Genomic DNA, 17,150 nt, shown 5'->3' on the forward strand with positions numbered 1-17,150 from the left:
CTGTGTGGGCATTGCAGACTGTACGGATGATTCCTGTGGGATCATCGTGAAAGCCACATTTACCAGCTGCTCAAAAATAAACCTGACAGGAGAAATATAAAAAGTGATGAACAGCAGCGAGCTGCAGCTCTGTTGGGGTGAAAAAGGCGTGTGGGGTGGCTGGATCTGGCATTCCCCTGCTCCTGCACACCATTAGATCCTGCTGGAAGCCTCTCACACAACCTTGCTGCTTTATAAATCATCCCCACAGCACCGATGTTGTTTCCTGAGGTGGATTCAGGCCCAATCCTTTTGGCTGCTGAGTATTCCTGGAAGGTCCTGAGCATCTTCATCCCCAACACTGTGAAACAGCTCAGGGTCGCCCTCAGGCCTCAGTGTAGGTTTTCAGTCTGTAAGATTTTTTCTGCCCACAAACAGGATTTTATTTGTGTACGGTGAAGCATTTTGGGTTCCTTCAGCTCCCTCATTCCTGTGTGCAATTGCTCATGCCAGTGGATGAAGTTGGGCGTAGGGAAATCGTATTCCTGGATTGCCTTTCTACCTCCCTGTCACTCAGATAAGCACGATCCTCCCTTGAGGAGGATCAGACCCAGGGTCTGAAAGCTGCTGTGATGCTCCCAGCACTGCTGTGTGCATGGAGTCGGTGTGTGCAGGATGAGCACTGGGACAAAGGCATGTGAAAAGGCTGGAGAACAGAGGGTGTCAAACCAATCCATCCTCCTGGGAGGGATGCGAACGCTCCCTCACAGATCACAGACTCAGGACTGTGCTTTCAGCCGGCTTCCAATTCCATGTATTAGAAACACCAGTCTCATAGTCAGTAATAAAACCAGCTGAAATAATTATAATAATAATACTTATAATTAAAATAATAACATAATCAGTCACCACTCACAATTTATTTTCTGCTTTGTCCCCACCCTGCATCTGGCTTCTGGTTGCCTCTGTCCCTGCAGCTATACAAACAGCGTGGTATAGCCGAATAAACACAAAAGGACAAATAAAAGAAAAAGGACAAACCTTATGCTGCAGTGCTTCGAGCAAACAGGAGCACGAGGTGATGGAGTGTGTTTTAGGGCTGTGGGTGTAACAGCTCAGAACGTGGCAGAGCAGTTTTATATTATTTTTAGAGGTCTGAAAACATCGTTCCCAAAACAATCTCCCCCTCCTGCGTGCCATCGTAAATTGTGAAACAGAAAAAAGAGAAAATAGCAGAGGTTTGATTAAACTGGCTTTTTTCGGTCTTAAAATAGTGTCAGCTTGATGCCTGATATTTTAGAAATTGGATTAGTAGCATCTATTTCATCCCACCAGAGGGGTGGATTTAAGGCTTCCAACAACAGAAACGCTGGATGCGCGAGCGCAGAGTTTGCCAGCCCTGCCACCCTGGTATCTCGTCGTACTATTTTAAGCAGCCTCAGCCAGATGTATAAATACACTGGTACAAACAACAACAGAAAGAAAATGTTCCACCAAATGGGGAAAAATAAGAAGTTGGGGTGGCAGCCTTTTCCGAAGAGCTCCGGTTGATTTTGAAGAGAACAAAAAAAGGCTCAGTGTGCTCCTTTCCGTGAAAAATGCAGGTGTTTAATAGAAATATATTTTTGAGGCTGTTGGTAAGCGCGGTACGCTTTTAGGTCTGGGAGGAACAAACGCTGTTTTCCTGAGATGCTGCCTTTGAGAGGAGAATTGCAAATATCCCGGGTTGTTTTGTACGGTGGATCTAATGGTGCTGGGCCGTGATTGTCCCAAGTTTGGGATGTTGGCACAGGGCAGGCAAGGAGCAGCTGGGTGCCTTTGCCAGGACCACCGCAGCCGCAGCATAATCCAGCGGAGCTTTTTCCTCCTGTAGTCACATTTGTAACCCGAGGCACTCCAGGGCTCTTGAACTCGGCGGCTGTGGAAGTTAATCAGTGTAATTACTGACAAATGAACTTGCTGCCTTCCTCTGAGCATGGGTGTGATGAGCGCGAGGTTACCCCGGGAGCGCTCGCCAAGAGGGGGCTTGTTCTTTGGCAGGGAGGGGAAGGAAATAGGGCTTGTAGTAACCAGGGTGACTGGACTTCCCGGGAAGAGGGAAAGAAGCAATTAAAGACATGAGCTCTGCTTGGGATTATTTCCGTCATTAGCCTCAGCACTTGGAGACGAGGCTGCTGCCTTGAGAGCCTCGGAGCGCAGCGTGTCCCTGACCTGCCGCGAGCACCAAGGGCTGAGCCAGTGGGCAGCAAATTGACCCCATTCCAGTCACTGGCTCTCCCCTTCCCGGGTTTTGGAGGTTTTACCTGTTTTTTGAGACTTATTTTCTTTCTATTTCCATTTTTTTTTCTATGTCATCTCTGAGATACCCTATCTCTCAGGTGCAGCCCTGCTGATGCACAAGGTTGCGCCTTGTGTACCGAGCAGGATTATTCTTAATCAGCCACACCTCTCCTCACCTTTACTCTTATGCTTCTTGATTTCTATCTCGTAATACAAGAATGTGTAATAAAACAAAACCTACAAAAACAATGGGCAGGGAATGGATTAGGTACTTAGGAAAAGAAGTGGAGGTATTCCTTAGGCTTGTTCCCCTCTCACACAAGCCCCCTTCACTTCTCTTGTTGCTTGCAGCACATGTTCAGCTCTTTCATCATCTCCCTGGGCTTGTTTCTGCTCTGGGCATCATGCTTACTATTTGTTAGTTGTTGGTGTTTTTGTTGTTGTTTTGTTTTCCCCATGTTTCTTTAAATTGTTTACCCTGTTGGAGTGACGTGCTTTCCTTACCTTTTATTATTTGACGTTTTTTTTCTCTTATTCCTTTCATTCTCTGAATTCAACTTTCCACTTGCCTTGTGGCTGTTATGTGTCAATTACATGCGTATCAATTAATTCTCTACTGCCTGCCTCAGCCAGCTCTTTTAAGGGGCTGAGTAGCTCTCTTGGGTCAATCCCATTTCACGGAGATGCCTTTAAGCTGCCCCTGTGCTTGGACAACTCTGGTGGGAAAAAGCCTTGACGCAGAGGTTATAGGTGTGAAGCGACGACTCTCCTTGCAAGGACAGGAATATGGTTCTCCTCCATTTCCACGACAAATCGATCACTCCAGTTTGGGGAAGATCTGGCTCAGATTGGCAAAGAGGTGCCTGCTGGAGGCACACAGGCTTGGTAGGATGGCAGCAGCTCCTTGGGATTTGGGGCTGGGTCTGCTGCACCACAGGGTGTTGCTTTGGGGTGCTCGGGCAGTGGGATCAGGCGCCCCTGTGAGATGTGTGCAGGGAAAGGGTCTGAAGAGCCAACCTGCTTCGCTTAGGTTGCCAAAGCTTATACAGAAAAAAGAAAATTTTAATGGTATTTTGGAGAATTTGAGGATCCTTCTCGTTTCTTTGCCCCCTTTGTATGAGGGCTGGAAAGGCAGAGCTCATGTGATGAAAATCCCGGATTTATTATTATTATTTTTTGCAATGTTTTCATCACAGCAGGAGTCGGGCTAAGAGGATGTGCCTGCCTTTGCCTTAATGACAGTAACGATGACAGCGGGAAGCTGGTCAAAGGTACATCATTGCTCTGTCCTTAATTTTCCCTGCACAACCGAGGGTGATTTAATAAATGAGGCACAGCCAGGACCTTTCTCTCATCTTCTGCTCATCAAGCAAAACACCCCCCCACTCCCCAGTCACACTTCAGCTTCAAATACGTCATTTGCATCTGGCTGACCTTGGCTCTCCTCTACCCAGGGGAAGCTGAAGAGATGGGAAGCCAGAGGCTGCGGTGGGTGAATCATGGAATAGCAACCAGTGCCTGCTCCTGAGCAGGGTGTGCTGGAGAAACATCGTGTGCTGTGCCATGGGAAGACGAGAGCAAATAGATTAAACAGGAGATAAAAAGATAGGAGGGCACCTGGTCAGCTATTGTTGAAGGAAATGTGGAGAGGGGAGAAAAAAAAAAAAGGCATTAAAAAAAGTGCCAGAGATCATTATTAACTGCAGCACAGGTCCACAGCTCTTCTAATAATAGGCTGTGTAGTGAATGCTAGAAATAATATAAGATGTTGAGTGGGGGTTTTTACTGAATGGTTAGGTGAAACAAAGGAATACTCTTATACTCATTCTGGCAGAAGTTTTCTTCTTATTTAAGCAAGATCTTTTTTTTTTTTTTTTTCCTGAGATAATAGCCACACTGAATATACTGAAATATCTCCTCTATTAGCTCCTGCAGGATCTGGATAAAGCTCTCATTCAGGTAAACTTGAATCTAATGTGTGCCTGCATAGTCATAAGTTAAATGGGGGCTATCACAGTGTTGCAGGAGTGCGGATGTGCTGAGGGCTGCTATAACTCGCTCGCCTGCAAGTAGGCAGAGTAAATTAAGAGTGGATGAGCCATGAGTTTGAGCAGAGCAATTATAAATTATGTCAGTTTAAGGGGAACATTTAAGTAAATTAAGCTAAGGGGCTGTCTTTAGCACGAGCCAAGGTTTAAAACAGGCTTCTACTAAAGAGGACTTCGTAGACCTGGCTCCAAACAGACCTTCAGAGCCAAGCATCCAGAAGCTTGAGGCCGCTCAGGGCTTAAGCAGCGTTTTATGGCCTTGGCCTTGACTCTTGGGCTATAAAAGCTCCTGTGAAATGAACACTAAAGTTATAACTCCCCAGAGAGTTCTAAGAGCCCCAGATGAGAAAGGTCTACCTGGATTTTGGGGACAGGATCTCAGTGCAGAGCACATAACACATGCCATCAAACTGCATCAAAACACCTTTATGGGGGGGTTTGTTCCCAACACCGGTCACCTGCCGTGTTCTTTGGGAAGGAACAAACTTTACAAGGCATAGTTAAAAGAATTTCTCTGGCAGGTTCACAGCTGTGAGAACGTTAATAAACCCAACTGGCTATTTACTGTGCAGTAGCCACTAAGCAATTATGTTTTGTCTGTAGGCAGCCTAATGAAACCAGCAGTTAACGACCTAATGAGAAGAATTTAAACCAGCCCACTGTTCCGCAGAGGCATCACTCTGCTCTCCCTGGCTGCCCTGCACTGTGTGTTTTCTGGAGGAGTTTAGAGCTGGTAAAAAGAAATAAACAGCCTCATTTTGGAGGAGTGGTGATGCATGTTTTTTGTAGCGGAGTTTTGCACGTGCGTGCCCAGATGCTACAGCACAGAGTCAGTGTTTCTGCAGGAGCTGGCAAGCAGGGAGCTGTGTGCTAACACAGCATGGGAAGAGCAGAGTGATTTTTATTTTATTTTTTGGCAGTTCCCTCTGAGCAAGGCAGAAATCTCCCCTCCCAACACAGCGTGTTGGTGTCACAACAGGGCAGTGGAGGGCTGAGGGCAGGATGCGTCAGTGAACAGGAGATGGATGCAGAGCTCAAACCACGGCTTGCTACTAACCACAGATGCCCAACGTGCCCTGCCTGCTCCCCAAAGTGATGTTTTTTTGGAAAGTGTCCACCTTTTTTGTGCTGCTGGAGTGCCCGGAGCCTCTTTTCCTTTGTACGAGGCAGCCTGAAGGGTCACGCTGCTAACAAGCAAACTTGTTCAGTCCTTCTCCGGCTCATCAGCGAGGAGAGGACGAAGTCATTAGCCATCTGTGCCAGGGTAATTACACAGCAGAGCCTGGCAGGCAGCCAGCAGGCAGGCAGGGGCTGCTCTGCCCCTGGGACCGATGCTGATTTTCTCCTCTGGGGCTCAGCGCAGCGCTGGCAAGGGGGCTCAGGCTGCTTGTCCTCTTGGATGCCCTCCGAGCCCAGCAGAGGTGGGCAAGGAGACTGCCAGCATGAGCTCTGGCTCTCTGCTGTCCCTCTCCTATTTTGTTTCTGGTTTCTGTAGCCCTAAAAGCATAAGTTTGCATCCTTTACTGTCCCAGTTCAATGGGGATATTGTAGTACCTGTATGGATAGCTAACCCTTTACGTGTAAGCTGATAAATCTTTAGATCAAAGATGCTCTGAAAGCTGCTGTGCTGGTTATAATTTCTGGTTGTTTTTGATACAGCTTTCCACTGACAGCAGTGCATTGTTTTCTGGTTTCTTTGAATGGTCTGTCAGTCTTTTGGTACATAATGAACAGCAGAATCTATTTTACTTTTATTATACAAATTATTATATGATGTCTAGCCTCTTTTTCTTTCTTCGTCGGTCTTAAACAGCATGCTCATTTCTATGTGTGCTTTTAATTGTTTCCACTGCTTATCAGTAGACTTTTGGGTTCTGCCAGGCATGTTTTGAGCCAGGTGTCTGGGACTCACTGCGCCATGCACTAGGCACCAAGTCAGCCTAAAGAGTAACTTCAGGATGTGTTCAGCTGTCTTGTCTCTTCCTCCCTGTACACTTACTAAAGGTTTGTTATGAACACTCTTGTTTGCTGAGCCCTTGCTCATGGCTTAATCCCTTTCCTGAATAATCAGTTGTCGGGATTTAATCCCTTCTCATCTGCGAGGTCTGAATTTTGAAGTGCTCTGCACATGCTCTCCTATTCATCTTGTGCTGTCCTTGATGGGAACATTAGGCCTTCATGGATCACTTTTCAGACTTGTCCCAAGAAAGTTTTTTGAGATCTTTGAAGGGTTTTTGGTGCGGGAAAGGGTTTTTGGCGTGGGAATTACAACCCTAATGATTGACGGGGGTGGCCATTGCCTGAGTTGTGAAACCTGCTGAAAAATGCTGTTCCTTCCCTTCCAGGTGACTGTTTTCTTCAACAGATTACGAGCTTTGGGGATTTCTTTTGAAAGGGAATTTCAATGAATCTCTGTTTTGGGCTCCAAATTGGAATGGTCATTTTTTCACCAACACCTGCTTATTATCCAGTTAGGTTTATTATGCAGTTATTATCCAGCATCTCCCCTTAGATGCTGGGCTTAAACAAATCTTTAAAATCTATACCTGATCTCCTGCTACCTGGCTGAAACTGGAAACAGAGCTCCTGGGCTTTACTCGACTTAGCTGAACGTGCTATTGCACTTCTAAAACGAGTGGATAGTTGCTTATACTGGTCCTCTCCATCAATGTAAGATATGCATTCAATGAACTCGGTGCCCCAGAGGTATTTGGTTATGTGTTTTCCTCAAAAACATAGTTAGATGAGGTATGTGGGGCTCATTTCTTTGAAAGAAGGCGAGGAGGAACAGCTGAGGCTCCCTCTGTCAGGCCTCGCTACCCAGCAGTCTGGCACAGATGTGCTTCTGAAGAGCTTTGCAACTTGTCCTTATCATGTTCTATGTTTGATTTAATGAAAGAATTTTTAATGAAAGACCTTTTCTGTACTGTAACTGAGCTCCTAATCTTATCTGAAAGCAGAGCACAATGCCTTCAGAAATGGCATTTGAATAACAGCCTATTTGCATTTCCCGCACCATGGTGTCACTCACAGGAACAGCTCTTTATTTAGGAGAAGACAATCAGCAGATTTCTCTGAGTCAAAAGTGCATCAGTGATGCCACGTGGAGTAGGTATGAGAAACAAACTGTCTCACTTCCCAGCTGAGCAAACAAGACCTTCCTTGTTCCCAAAAAACGAGAAGTGAGCTTTTCCTTAGCAAGCACCTGAGACTTTGTGTAGGTTTTCCATGACACCCCTGGTAGATTTTTTCATTTACTGTTGGTTGGAAGGAGGCTAAGCCCCGGGCTGATGGGTGCCTGTTGACCTGAGCTCTGATGGACGGGGCCAAAAATCCAGCGTTGGATTAGCCCAAAACCAACATCCAGAATTTGGATGGGGCTACGTGGAGCACTTAACACTAGAAAATACTTGATGGTGATCTGTAGTTCCCACTCCAGAAATGATGGGCAATGCAAAGAGAGACCAGTTTGCTGCCTGCTCTGTGCGGAGCTGATGGTGTTGAGCAGCAGAGCCATGGGATGAGTTGATTGCTGGTTTGTTGGGGCACACAAAGTTCTACACCTCTGCTTTGGTCGCAGAGCAGAGTGCAGTGTTTTACTAGACAACTACCTGCACGACAGGAAGGATGAAGAGGAAAACCTTCCCCTGCCACTGGTGATGCTGTTCTTGTTGCAAACACATGAGTTACATCCTGTGGAAGGCCGTGAAGTTCATGCAGTGGAAGCTGGGCTGAGCTCTGATCGACTCTGTCCTTCACCAGGCAAGTGAGGGCTGGACTCTGCCCCACATTTCCCCAGCTGGAGCTGAGAGGATTGAATTGCATCCATTGACAAGGTGAGAAGTGTGTCATGTTTTGTCTTGCTCCTTGCAAGAAATATCCTAATTTAAACCACTTCTGTCTTCTCAGCTTCTGCTCCTTCCTCTGCCTCCTTGCACAGATGCGCATCTCTAGAGAGAAGGCCCCATCCATTTTGGTCCTGTCAGCTCCTCTCTCCCCCCCGTGCTTCTCTTTGTACTAAGTCACTCTTCCCTGAGAAGACCTCCATTACCAGAGTAATAGGTACTATTGAATCAGCCTTTGATGTGACGAGCAGTGGATTTTTGCAGTCAACGTGTCAATTTAAACTGTGGCTGTCATGCTAAAAATAAAAGATCAATTCCCTCTTCCTGGAGAAGAAATTAGGGAAAAACCTTTTCATGTTTTGAACCGAGTGTATAAGGCTGAAGAGGGTGAAGATGGAGATGAGGATGTCTCCTGAGAGGAGTAAATTTGTCAGTTTAGCAAATTAGAGAGAGTATGCTTGCACCTTTTAAGTAGTCAGGTACCAAAATAATGTCACTGAGTAGGCAGGGCTGGGGTGGGGTTGTTCTCCCTGCTAAGCAGAGCCATGAATTTTGACAGATTTTTCACACAAGAGGCCCAGAGAATCACCTGGCCGAGGACAATTTCTCTGTTTGCCTGATTTTTACAGTGTGTTGCTGCAAACCTGTTCAGCATTTTCCTTTCCCTTTGTGCCCCTGTGTCTGGGGTGCTCGGTGGGAACCCCTGGGCCCCTTTGTGGTGGCACCTCTGGGGCCTGTGTCGTGCCAACCGCGCGGGGCCTGCAAGGCCTCGGGGCTGTTTCACTCGGCGCTGTGACGTGTTGGAGGGGATCTGATGAATTATTCAACAATGTTAAGCACCCTGCGAGGAATAATTAGCTGCTGTGGTTATGTAAGGTGAAAGCAGAGGATTTCACATGTTTTGGTGTTCAGGTTGCTGTGCCAGGGGACGTAGAGGTGGGGGGTGAGATGTCCCCGTGGCACCTCAGTGTGGTGCTGTGTCTGTGCCCCCTGGCGAAAATAACTGCTCTTTGGAGCCCACTTTGTGCTTTCTGCCAGAAAGGGGAAGAAATGGGGGAAAACCACTCCAATGGAGCAAAGCTGTGGCCAAGAGCTCTCTTCTGTCTGGACCCCATGGAGGGGGCTGGAGTCAGCACCCTGCCCTCCTCCTGAGTGCTAGTGCCCTGTGTGCCCCCCCGCCAGGCTGTACTTGTGTTATCTCCCTGTCGAGCTCACAAAAGAAGCCCAAGGAACCAGCCAGCCAAACAGATAAGGAAACAGATGTTGTAGAGTGCAAAGGTCAAATAAATACAGACAGCTCAGGAAATAGGCATTGCAGAATGATGCAAAGCTGAATAGGTGAAAAGAAAGGCTTTTTTGAATGGAATTACAAAGGGGAATCTCTTTTCTGCAGAGAAAAAAAAATATTCCGATGAATTCAAGGCAACAAAGAGAAGAAAGGGCTTTACATTTACCAAATTGCAAGATACTCTGCCAGGCCTGTGGACTTGCAGGAGCGCACACAGCCTCTGCAGCCCTGCAGCCAGACCTGTGCCTTGCACATTCTGCTTTTTTCACTGTTTGCTGTGCTCTGCCACATGATGAATAATATGGAAATGCTTGAGTCCAGAAAAACATTTGACAAACTGCAGTGGGTAGGACTTATGTGTACCAGACTAGGTGACTGCTGACCTGGGACTTGCCTTGCTCCCCATTTCTGAGTGACTTAACTTGTTTCTAGTCTATTAAGAAAGAGACAAGTCCCTAATTAAAATGCATTTAATTCCAGCCTCATTAGCCTGGATCATGTTTCGATGTTCTCGTACCACCAGCAGAGACAGGACTTGTACTTATCGTCATTAAAAATGCAAAATGCCACCAGGTGGTCTCTCTCTGGTACAGGCAGTGACTTATGCCACAGCGTTTGTCACACAGATGGCCACAAAATCACGTCCCAGATCCATTCTAATGACTCCTGCAGCCATCCCAAGCGGGACTGGGGACAAGGGGGCTTCACTAAATGCCTGTGTCCTTCTTGCAGCTTGTGCCCTGGTGGTGCTCGGGTCTGCTCCCACCAAACCCCACTGCTTTGTGGTTCCTAAATCGTTGCGTCGTGGCAATAGGAATCATAAACTGTGCAGCTCTTGTCCCTCAATTATCCAGCTATGGCTGTGTCTTGAGATGGTGAAGAGTGCACGCTGAAGGAAGAGGAACACTGCAGAGGTAAAACACAATGGGAGATTAAAGACACCTACATTTGCTATTTAAATCCCATTAAACATCAATTATGATCGTTCTGATAAAGACAGGGCAACATTCAAACAGCCACTGGTCTTGATGTTGTAAAATGCTGAACACGGTTACTTCAGTGCCTCTCTAGACAAGATTACAAAGACAAGATCGCTGTCCTTTAGTCACAGCTGAAATGTAAATCTCAGCACATATGGCTTACAGCGTGGAAATGTGGTGGTGCTGGGGGGGCCAGAATGGGATTTGTTTTCAAGGAGCCAGGAAATGCAGAGCTGGAGGCTCCCAACACAGCAGCTCTGGTACAGCCCCCAGCCAGGGTCTGGCAATAGATTTCATAGTCAAACAGCACAGCAAAGCTAATCAGGACTTGCTAATTTTCGTGAAGTCATACGCTTGAGATTCACTCAGACTTGCATTTTCCTGGAATAACTCAACAATAACACTGGGTGTACAAATGGACTCTTGGTTTATCTGCTGAGACCACAGTTTGTCTTCCTCTTGTGGCCACCGCAACCTTTCCTCTCCCACTGCTTGCAGCCGAGCCCCTGCCCACTCCTGCCCCCAGGACTACTCATCCACTGGGCTTTGCACACTGATGGATTTTCAAAGCAAACCAAACAATGTTTTCTTCAGCAAGGCCACTTTGCAAGCAGATTTTATTGGACCACATCCTGCGTAAAAACAGAAATCCAATCTCATATCCATTGTCATGTGCCTATTATTTTTCTGCTCATCATTGCTTTTTCAATTCTTCTTCATGTATAATTCTCCTTCAGCAACATCATTCAAAACTTCATAGAATTCAAATACCACTGCTTTTACACTTGTATCTGCAGTGATATGTTTCCTTATCTTGGATCTCTATTTAATATCTTGTTTTCCTGGGCTGACAGCTGTATTCTTTGAGCTGTGAATATTGCCATTCAGGGATAAAGACGTTTTCTTGCCCTGTGGTTCTGTATGAGGTCCTTTTCTGATATCTCACTGAACATCTGAAGTCTCCACAGCATCCAGAGCTGCTTTTGGCTAAGACAAGACAGACAGCCCTGCTGGATTATTCACTCCTGTGCTGTATTTCCACATCGTGCAGGGGCTGGGGCAGCTTTTGAGGACTGGGCTGAGGTGGCTCCAGCCCCCTGTGCCTTTTCCTGAAGGGGTTCAGCCCAGACCATGGCAGGCTAGGTGCCACGCAGCAGTTTCTCTTCACTGCAGGCTCTGACAAAGCTGATGCCTTGTATTTTAGCTGGGTTTCTGGGAACTGGCAGCTCAAGGTATTGAAAACCTGTGTCACTAAACCACTGGCTGAGCTAGTCTGTGGGATTTGGGGTTGCTGTGGTGGCTGTCTCCTGGTTACTGAGATAACTGATTGTTAATAAGCATCCTAGCAAAGTATCCGGGCTGCCCTGGGGCTCTGTCCTCAGCCCCCAGCAATGCCTCAGTTGCCCTCACCAGCCCTGGGACCACCCCAGCAGGGGGATGCTCGTGACCCCCACCAGTGGCTGCAACCCTGCAGGCACCAGTGACAAAAAAAACCCTGCGGAAGCAAAGCCTAGGTGTTGCAGGGGTGGCATTTTGGGGAGAAATTCACAAAGACTGAGCTGTGCCTGTCCAGCTTGATGTCTGTGCTGAACCGTGGGGGAAAACGGTGCCCCCCCAAGCTGACTGCCACCAGCGTGTGTGTGTGGGCTGCAGCAGCCAAGGGGCTGAGTGTGTTTGTGCGCACACGTGTGGGGACAGATGGGCAAGTGGCAAGGGGAGTCCCTCTGCTTCCTCAAGCAGAGATTGCTTATATTGTCCTTTTCTGTACCTAGCAGGTAACAAATGAAGCAGCTGGCATGCGTCTTAACCAGGGAGAGATCCGGAGGCAGGGGGAGAAGGAAAGGCACAGCCAGTCCAAAAGATGCTTTGAAAGGGAGAAAAACTTGCTGCCAGGCTTCCTTCCAAGAGCAATTTCTCTCTCTCTTTCCCTTTCTCTCTCCCTCTTGGTGCCGTGTTATTCCTCCATGGCCAGGAGGCTGCAGGCATTTCAGATCTCTTCCTCAAGCCCATGTTTCAAAAAAGGGCCTGCAGAATGTTTGCTTCTCAGGCTCAGCAAATGGGAAGTGCACAATGCAGCCGTCTCTAAGCCTCTCTTCTCCTGTCTCGGGGAGAAAGGAATTTGCCAAGCCCTAGAGCCTGACTCACTCGCTGTGTGAGCATGAATTAACCAGGAATGTTCGAGAATTATTCCTGAATAATTCATGAACCTGAATTAATCATGCATTTTCATGAATTATTCATGAATAACTCATGGAAATGCAAGGTTTATTCATGCTCCAAAAAATCCAAGGCTTTTTCTCTTCTCTTCTGCTTTCTCTCCCTGTAAGAAACAGACCTGAAACAAGCTAAGGAAAAAAATATATATGTATATGGAAAAATAACAGGAAAAATAATGCTGAAACGAAACAATCAAGAAAAAAGAAAGCAAAGGGGCTTTTTTTTTTTGCCTTTTTTTTTTTCTTTCCTTCTTTTTGTAATGCAGTGGGGACAGCAGGTGGGAGCTTTCTAAGCCAGACAAAGGAGACCTGAGAAGGAACTGTGGTGAAGGGACAAGCCCAAGGCAAAGGACTGTCCGGCCACCTCCTCTCCTGGAGCAGGCAGCTGAGATCTGCATAGCCAGGAGACATTTTGCAAGACTCAACACCTGGAGCAGTGCTAACCAGGCAAGGACGAGCTCTGTTGCTATCAGGATTTTGATCTCTCTCTCTCTCTCTCTCTTTCTCTCTTTCTCTGTTTGTGCATTTGTGTAGTTTTGTTGTGTTCGGTAAGGTAAATGAGCACCTGGTAAGTGGGGCAGGAAGGAGCAGCAGCAGCTGTGAAGATCAGTGCTTTTCTGCTTTAAATGTTTTGGAAAGGAAAACCCCTGTAGGGAGATTTTGGGGGTTGGGGTTGTTTGCTGTTTAGAATACGGAGCTCTTTAAAACTGCTGTGTTTTGGGGAGGGAGAAGTCTCAGCTCTCTGTATATCCCACTTTGCTTGGTCTCTGTACCTTTCCTGGGGCTACGCAGAGGGCTGGGTGCAGCCGCCTGCTGCAGAGCATCCAGCCTCTGTGGCTGGCAGGGGGACGTGGGGAGCAAGCCGTCAGCACATGGCGAGCTGCTGCATGGTGCTGCCTTATAAAAATAAATGGCACGGCGTGTCTCGGTCAGGGGAAAATGATTGGAGCGAGCCAGACGTAAGTCTGTGCCAGCAGGGCAGGCTGGCAGGTTCAGGGAGTGTTACAGCTCCTGCAAGCAGCTTCGCTGCGGCTGCTGGATGGTGGAGGGGGGAAGGAGAAGGAGAAAGTTGTGCAGGGTGAACCGAACCTCCCAGGTGAGGGGATCACGTCCAGGCTCAACTTTAATGGGGATGTGAATGCAAAATGAGAGATAGCAATAAATTGGGTCATAGCTGCCTGTCTGGTCAGCTTGTCCCTGCTCCATTGCTCCTCTCCCTGCCCCAGTGCCCTGCCATTGGCTTCGGGCACCGCGGCCATCCTCCGTGCACTGCCTGGCACAAGGGCTGAGCCCCAGTCCGCAGAACCCTTCTGCCAAGCGCTGCCGCAGAGCAGAGCAGGACAGGCTGAGGGGATGCTCTGCCAGGGCCCTTAGGAGCTTGGGTGGCAGGTCCCTGCCTGGTTTTGTGCTCGTCTGTGATGTGTGGGATGAAACCTGGAAAGAAATCCTCACTGAGCCTGGTCCTCAGCTGCCCCTCTGCCTCGGGAAGGTTTGAAAGCTGCTGCGAGCCTGGTTGCTGTCTGGGGGCTGAGCACTCCCATTTCTCCCCTGATTTCAGCTGCTGCTCTAAGGGGACAAGCAGGATGCCTTGGTGGGCAGAGCTATGGGCCAGAACCCAGGGGTCCAGCTCCTTGATTTGGCTGCCTTAGATGTCTCCTTTGCTGCTCCATGCCTCAGTTTCCCTTTGTGTGAAACAGAGGTAAATTGATGCCCTCCTTAGCAAAGCAGTTTGACATTTACTGAAGGAAACAGCTGTACAGGCAAAGGGAAGATCATTTCCTGGAACACACCTGGGTCTTTTCGAGTCTCTTCTCTGTCCTGCCCTGGTATCGCACAGATCTGATCCCCCTCTGCAGCAAATTGCCGTAGCCCCATTGATGTCAACTGAGCTGTGTTGGTTCACCCCAGCAGAGGAACCAGCCCGTGCCTGCTCGGTGCCTTGCCCAGGGTCTGCCCAACACATCCCAAGTTCGAGCAGCTCCTGCCTGACCCCAGGTGACACAACACATGGCTGGAGTTCTTCAAATTAAACTAAGGGACAATAAAAGCTTGTGGGGCTGTGCCCCGATCAGGACAACCCCACAGGGGAGGTATTTAGGACAAGACAAGCACAGCAGGGGAGGGATGGGGAAAGGGAAACAACAGGTAGAAAAGATACAGGGGGAAATATTTTGTACCTACGGGGCTCGCAGCCTCAGACTGAGCCCCCTTTGTGAATCCTCCCGAGCACAAAGCCGTGCTGCGATGCTCCCCTCCCGCTCTCCTGCTCCAGGTGGGCAGCCCCGATGTCGGCCAAGCTCTACGTCCTCATCAGCTGGCCTGACGGCAGCCGTGTCATCAACATCGAGAACATCAAGGAGCCCCGCAAGCCCTTCCACCTCTACGCGGTGGGCGAGCAGGTGCTGGCCCGCTGCCCCGGCTTCAGCGGGCTCTACTGGGGCATGGTGGAGGGCATCAGTGGTGAGTGAGCGCCCCGTCCTTGGAGGCTGCGACCTGGGGAGCAAGGTCGGTGCTGAAAAGTCCTCTCCTCTCTTCTTGCAGAGCACAAAGATGTTCTGGAGAAGAAGCTGCAGGAAGACAGACAGCTCCTGGAGACGTTAAGTGAGTAGTGTCCCGGCTTTTGGAGCTTTTAGTACAGTGGGATGATGGGTTTGGTGAGAAAGGAATTGAAGATGGCACCTTTTTACCTTCCCTGGGGCTTTCCGGGTGCGGTGCTGTCCCGTCACAAACTTCCCAGCCCTACCATCAGGGTGAGCAGCGGCGAGCGGGAGGTGGGAGATACACAGCGCTGACCCCAAATTGCACGTCTTGAGTGTCCGCCTTGCTTTCAGAAGATGAGCCGGCCAACCACAGCATGATGCCTCCCCAGGCAAAAAAATCCAGGAAAACCTTCCCAAAATGGACCCTGGGGAATGCCCCCAGGAAGTACGGTGACCAGAGTTACCCCGGCAAGCCGCTGCTGCGGGCAGCCGGGGCCGGCCTGCCCGGTGATGTTGGCAGCTCCTCCATCATCAAGGAGAGACGTGCCCTGGGGCCACCCCACCCAGCCAGCGCCTTCACCCCCCCGGCCCCTTTCGTCACCCTGGCCGTGCCGGGGATGTCCCAGGGTGAAGAGGACAAGGCTGGCACCGCTACCAGAGGTAAATGGGGCTGTAAATGAGGACCTTGACTTGTAGCCATCTCCTGATGGGTGGGCTGGGCTGGGAACTTTTGTGGCTGCCAGGATACCTCCGCTTTGCTCCAGGTCTGTGAGGGTCAGAGATGAAATTTTCTGGTTCTTTCCACCTGTGAGATCTCCACCAGGAGGGCTGTCTACAGGGAGATGCATGTGTAACAGCATATGGTATCTGCTCAGCCAGGCACCAACTCTTTCTCCTGGGCTAGCAGCTCTTTCCCTGCAAGCCAAAAAACCAATCCAGCCTGCCTGAATAACCGTGACACCCACAAGGCCTGTCCCTCGGTTAGCCAAGCCTTCTTCAGGTTTGCCTCTCTGCCCAATTTTCCATCCACCAGTGCATGTGCTGAGCAGTTCTAGAAATGCACGGGTGCATTCTCTACATGCTGACTAACAGCAGGGTCCAGAGACACTTTGGTTCCTCCTGCCTTGCCCACTGTTTTCTGTTTTTTTTTTTTTTTTAAATTTAATTTTTTTTTTTTAATTTTTTTTGTGTGTGTGATGGAAGCAGAAGCAGCCCTTGAGATACCACCTTTTCTAAAAACAAAATCCCCATTGTTCAGTCCTGGAAAGCACGTTTGGTCATTCTGGTTATGCAAAAGGAATCACGTGTCGCCGTGCAATCCGGCACGAGTGCTAAGATAATTTGTCCTGGAGGCAAAGGGATTCAGGTGCTGGCCTGGTCAACAGCAGGCTTGTTCAGCTTCTCCCCCATTTCTGCCTCCAGATTACGTTGCCCTGGCAATGAAGAGGAAGTCAGATGGCATCTTGTCCCAATGCCAGCAGCACGTCTGTCTGAACAGGTAACACCTGGCGGCACGGTGAGGACCCTGACTGCCTCATGCCGTATAAATTCATTTCATGCGATGTTTTGGGTTTGCTGTAAATGAAACCAGAGCTGACTTTGCTGCCAGCCCTTAAATTCCAGATAATTCTCAGCAGGAATGAATGCAACAGGAACGTGGAGCTGGTGGTAGTGCTTCTTAGCTTGCTTGTTTCTTCCAGCTGTGAAGAACGAAAGCTGGATGCTTTGCAAGAGATGGATGACTTTGAGAGAGTTCAGAAAAAAATCTGTCCTGGTGAAATGGAAAGGTAATTAGCAAAAGGAGGCACTTGTTCTTAACTGTATTTTCCTCGCTACAGAAATGAACACTGAGACCACAGCTGGGTGACAAAATGGTGCAATTTTAGAGCCAAGAGCTGCTGAATCTCAATGTAATCAGAGCCAGGTGTTTCTGATTGTAGGGCTCAGTGCTAGAGATGCAGGAAGGCTCTAAAACAGTGCAGAAACCACAAAGCTCTTGCCTATAACCATCAAAATGCCACCTATCGTGTTTGA

General features: G+C 48.6%; 1 protein-coding gene across 5 annotated transcripts in view; it reads left to right on the forward strand.

Moving 5' to 3' along the window:
• The first annotated feature begins 4,201 nt into the window (after positions 1-4,201).
• The window catches only part of LOC310882515 (uncharacterized protein), a 46,824-nt gene continuing 33,875 nt past the window's right edge, over positions 4,202-17,150 (forward strand). The window contains exons 1-7 of one of the 5 annotated variants that reach the window (XM_083801378.1): positions 4,202-4,218; positions 12,903-13,204; positions 14,909-15,096; positions 15,178-15,237; positions 15,468-15,776; positions 16,539-16,614; positions 16,817-16,903. In XM_083801378.1, the coding sequence (XP_083657504.1) occupies positions 13,194-13,204; positions 14,909-15,096; positions 15,178-15,237; positions 15,468-15,776; positions 16,539-16,614; positions 16,817-16,903 (731 nt within the window). In that variant the 5' untranslated portion in view covers positions 4,202-4,218; positions 12,903-13,193. Of the gene's footprint in view, positions 4,219-6,669; positions 8,144-11,989; positions 13,205-14,908; positions 15,097-15,177; positions 15,238-15,467; positions 15,777-16,538; positions 16,615-16,816; positions 16,904-17,150 lie in introns of those variants that run through there. The other 4 variants (XM_083801377.1, XM_083801381.1, XM_083801379.1 and 1 more) reach the window with 4 other exon arrangements.

The sequence above is a fragment of the Anser anser genome, assembly GCF_964211835.1.
Source record: "Anser anser genome assembly, chromosome: 16".
NCBI classification, from domain to species: Eukaryota; Metazoa; Chordata; class Aves; order Anseriformes; family Anatidae; genus Anser; species Anser anser.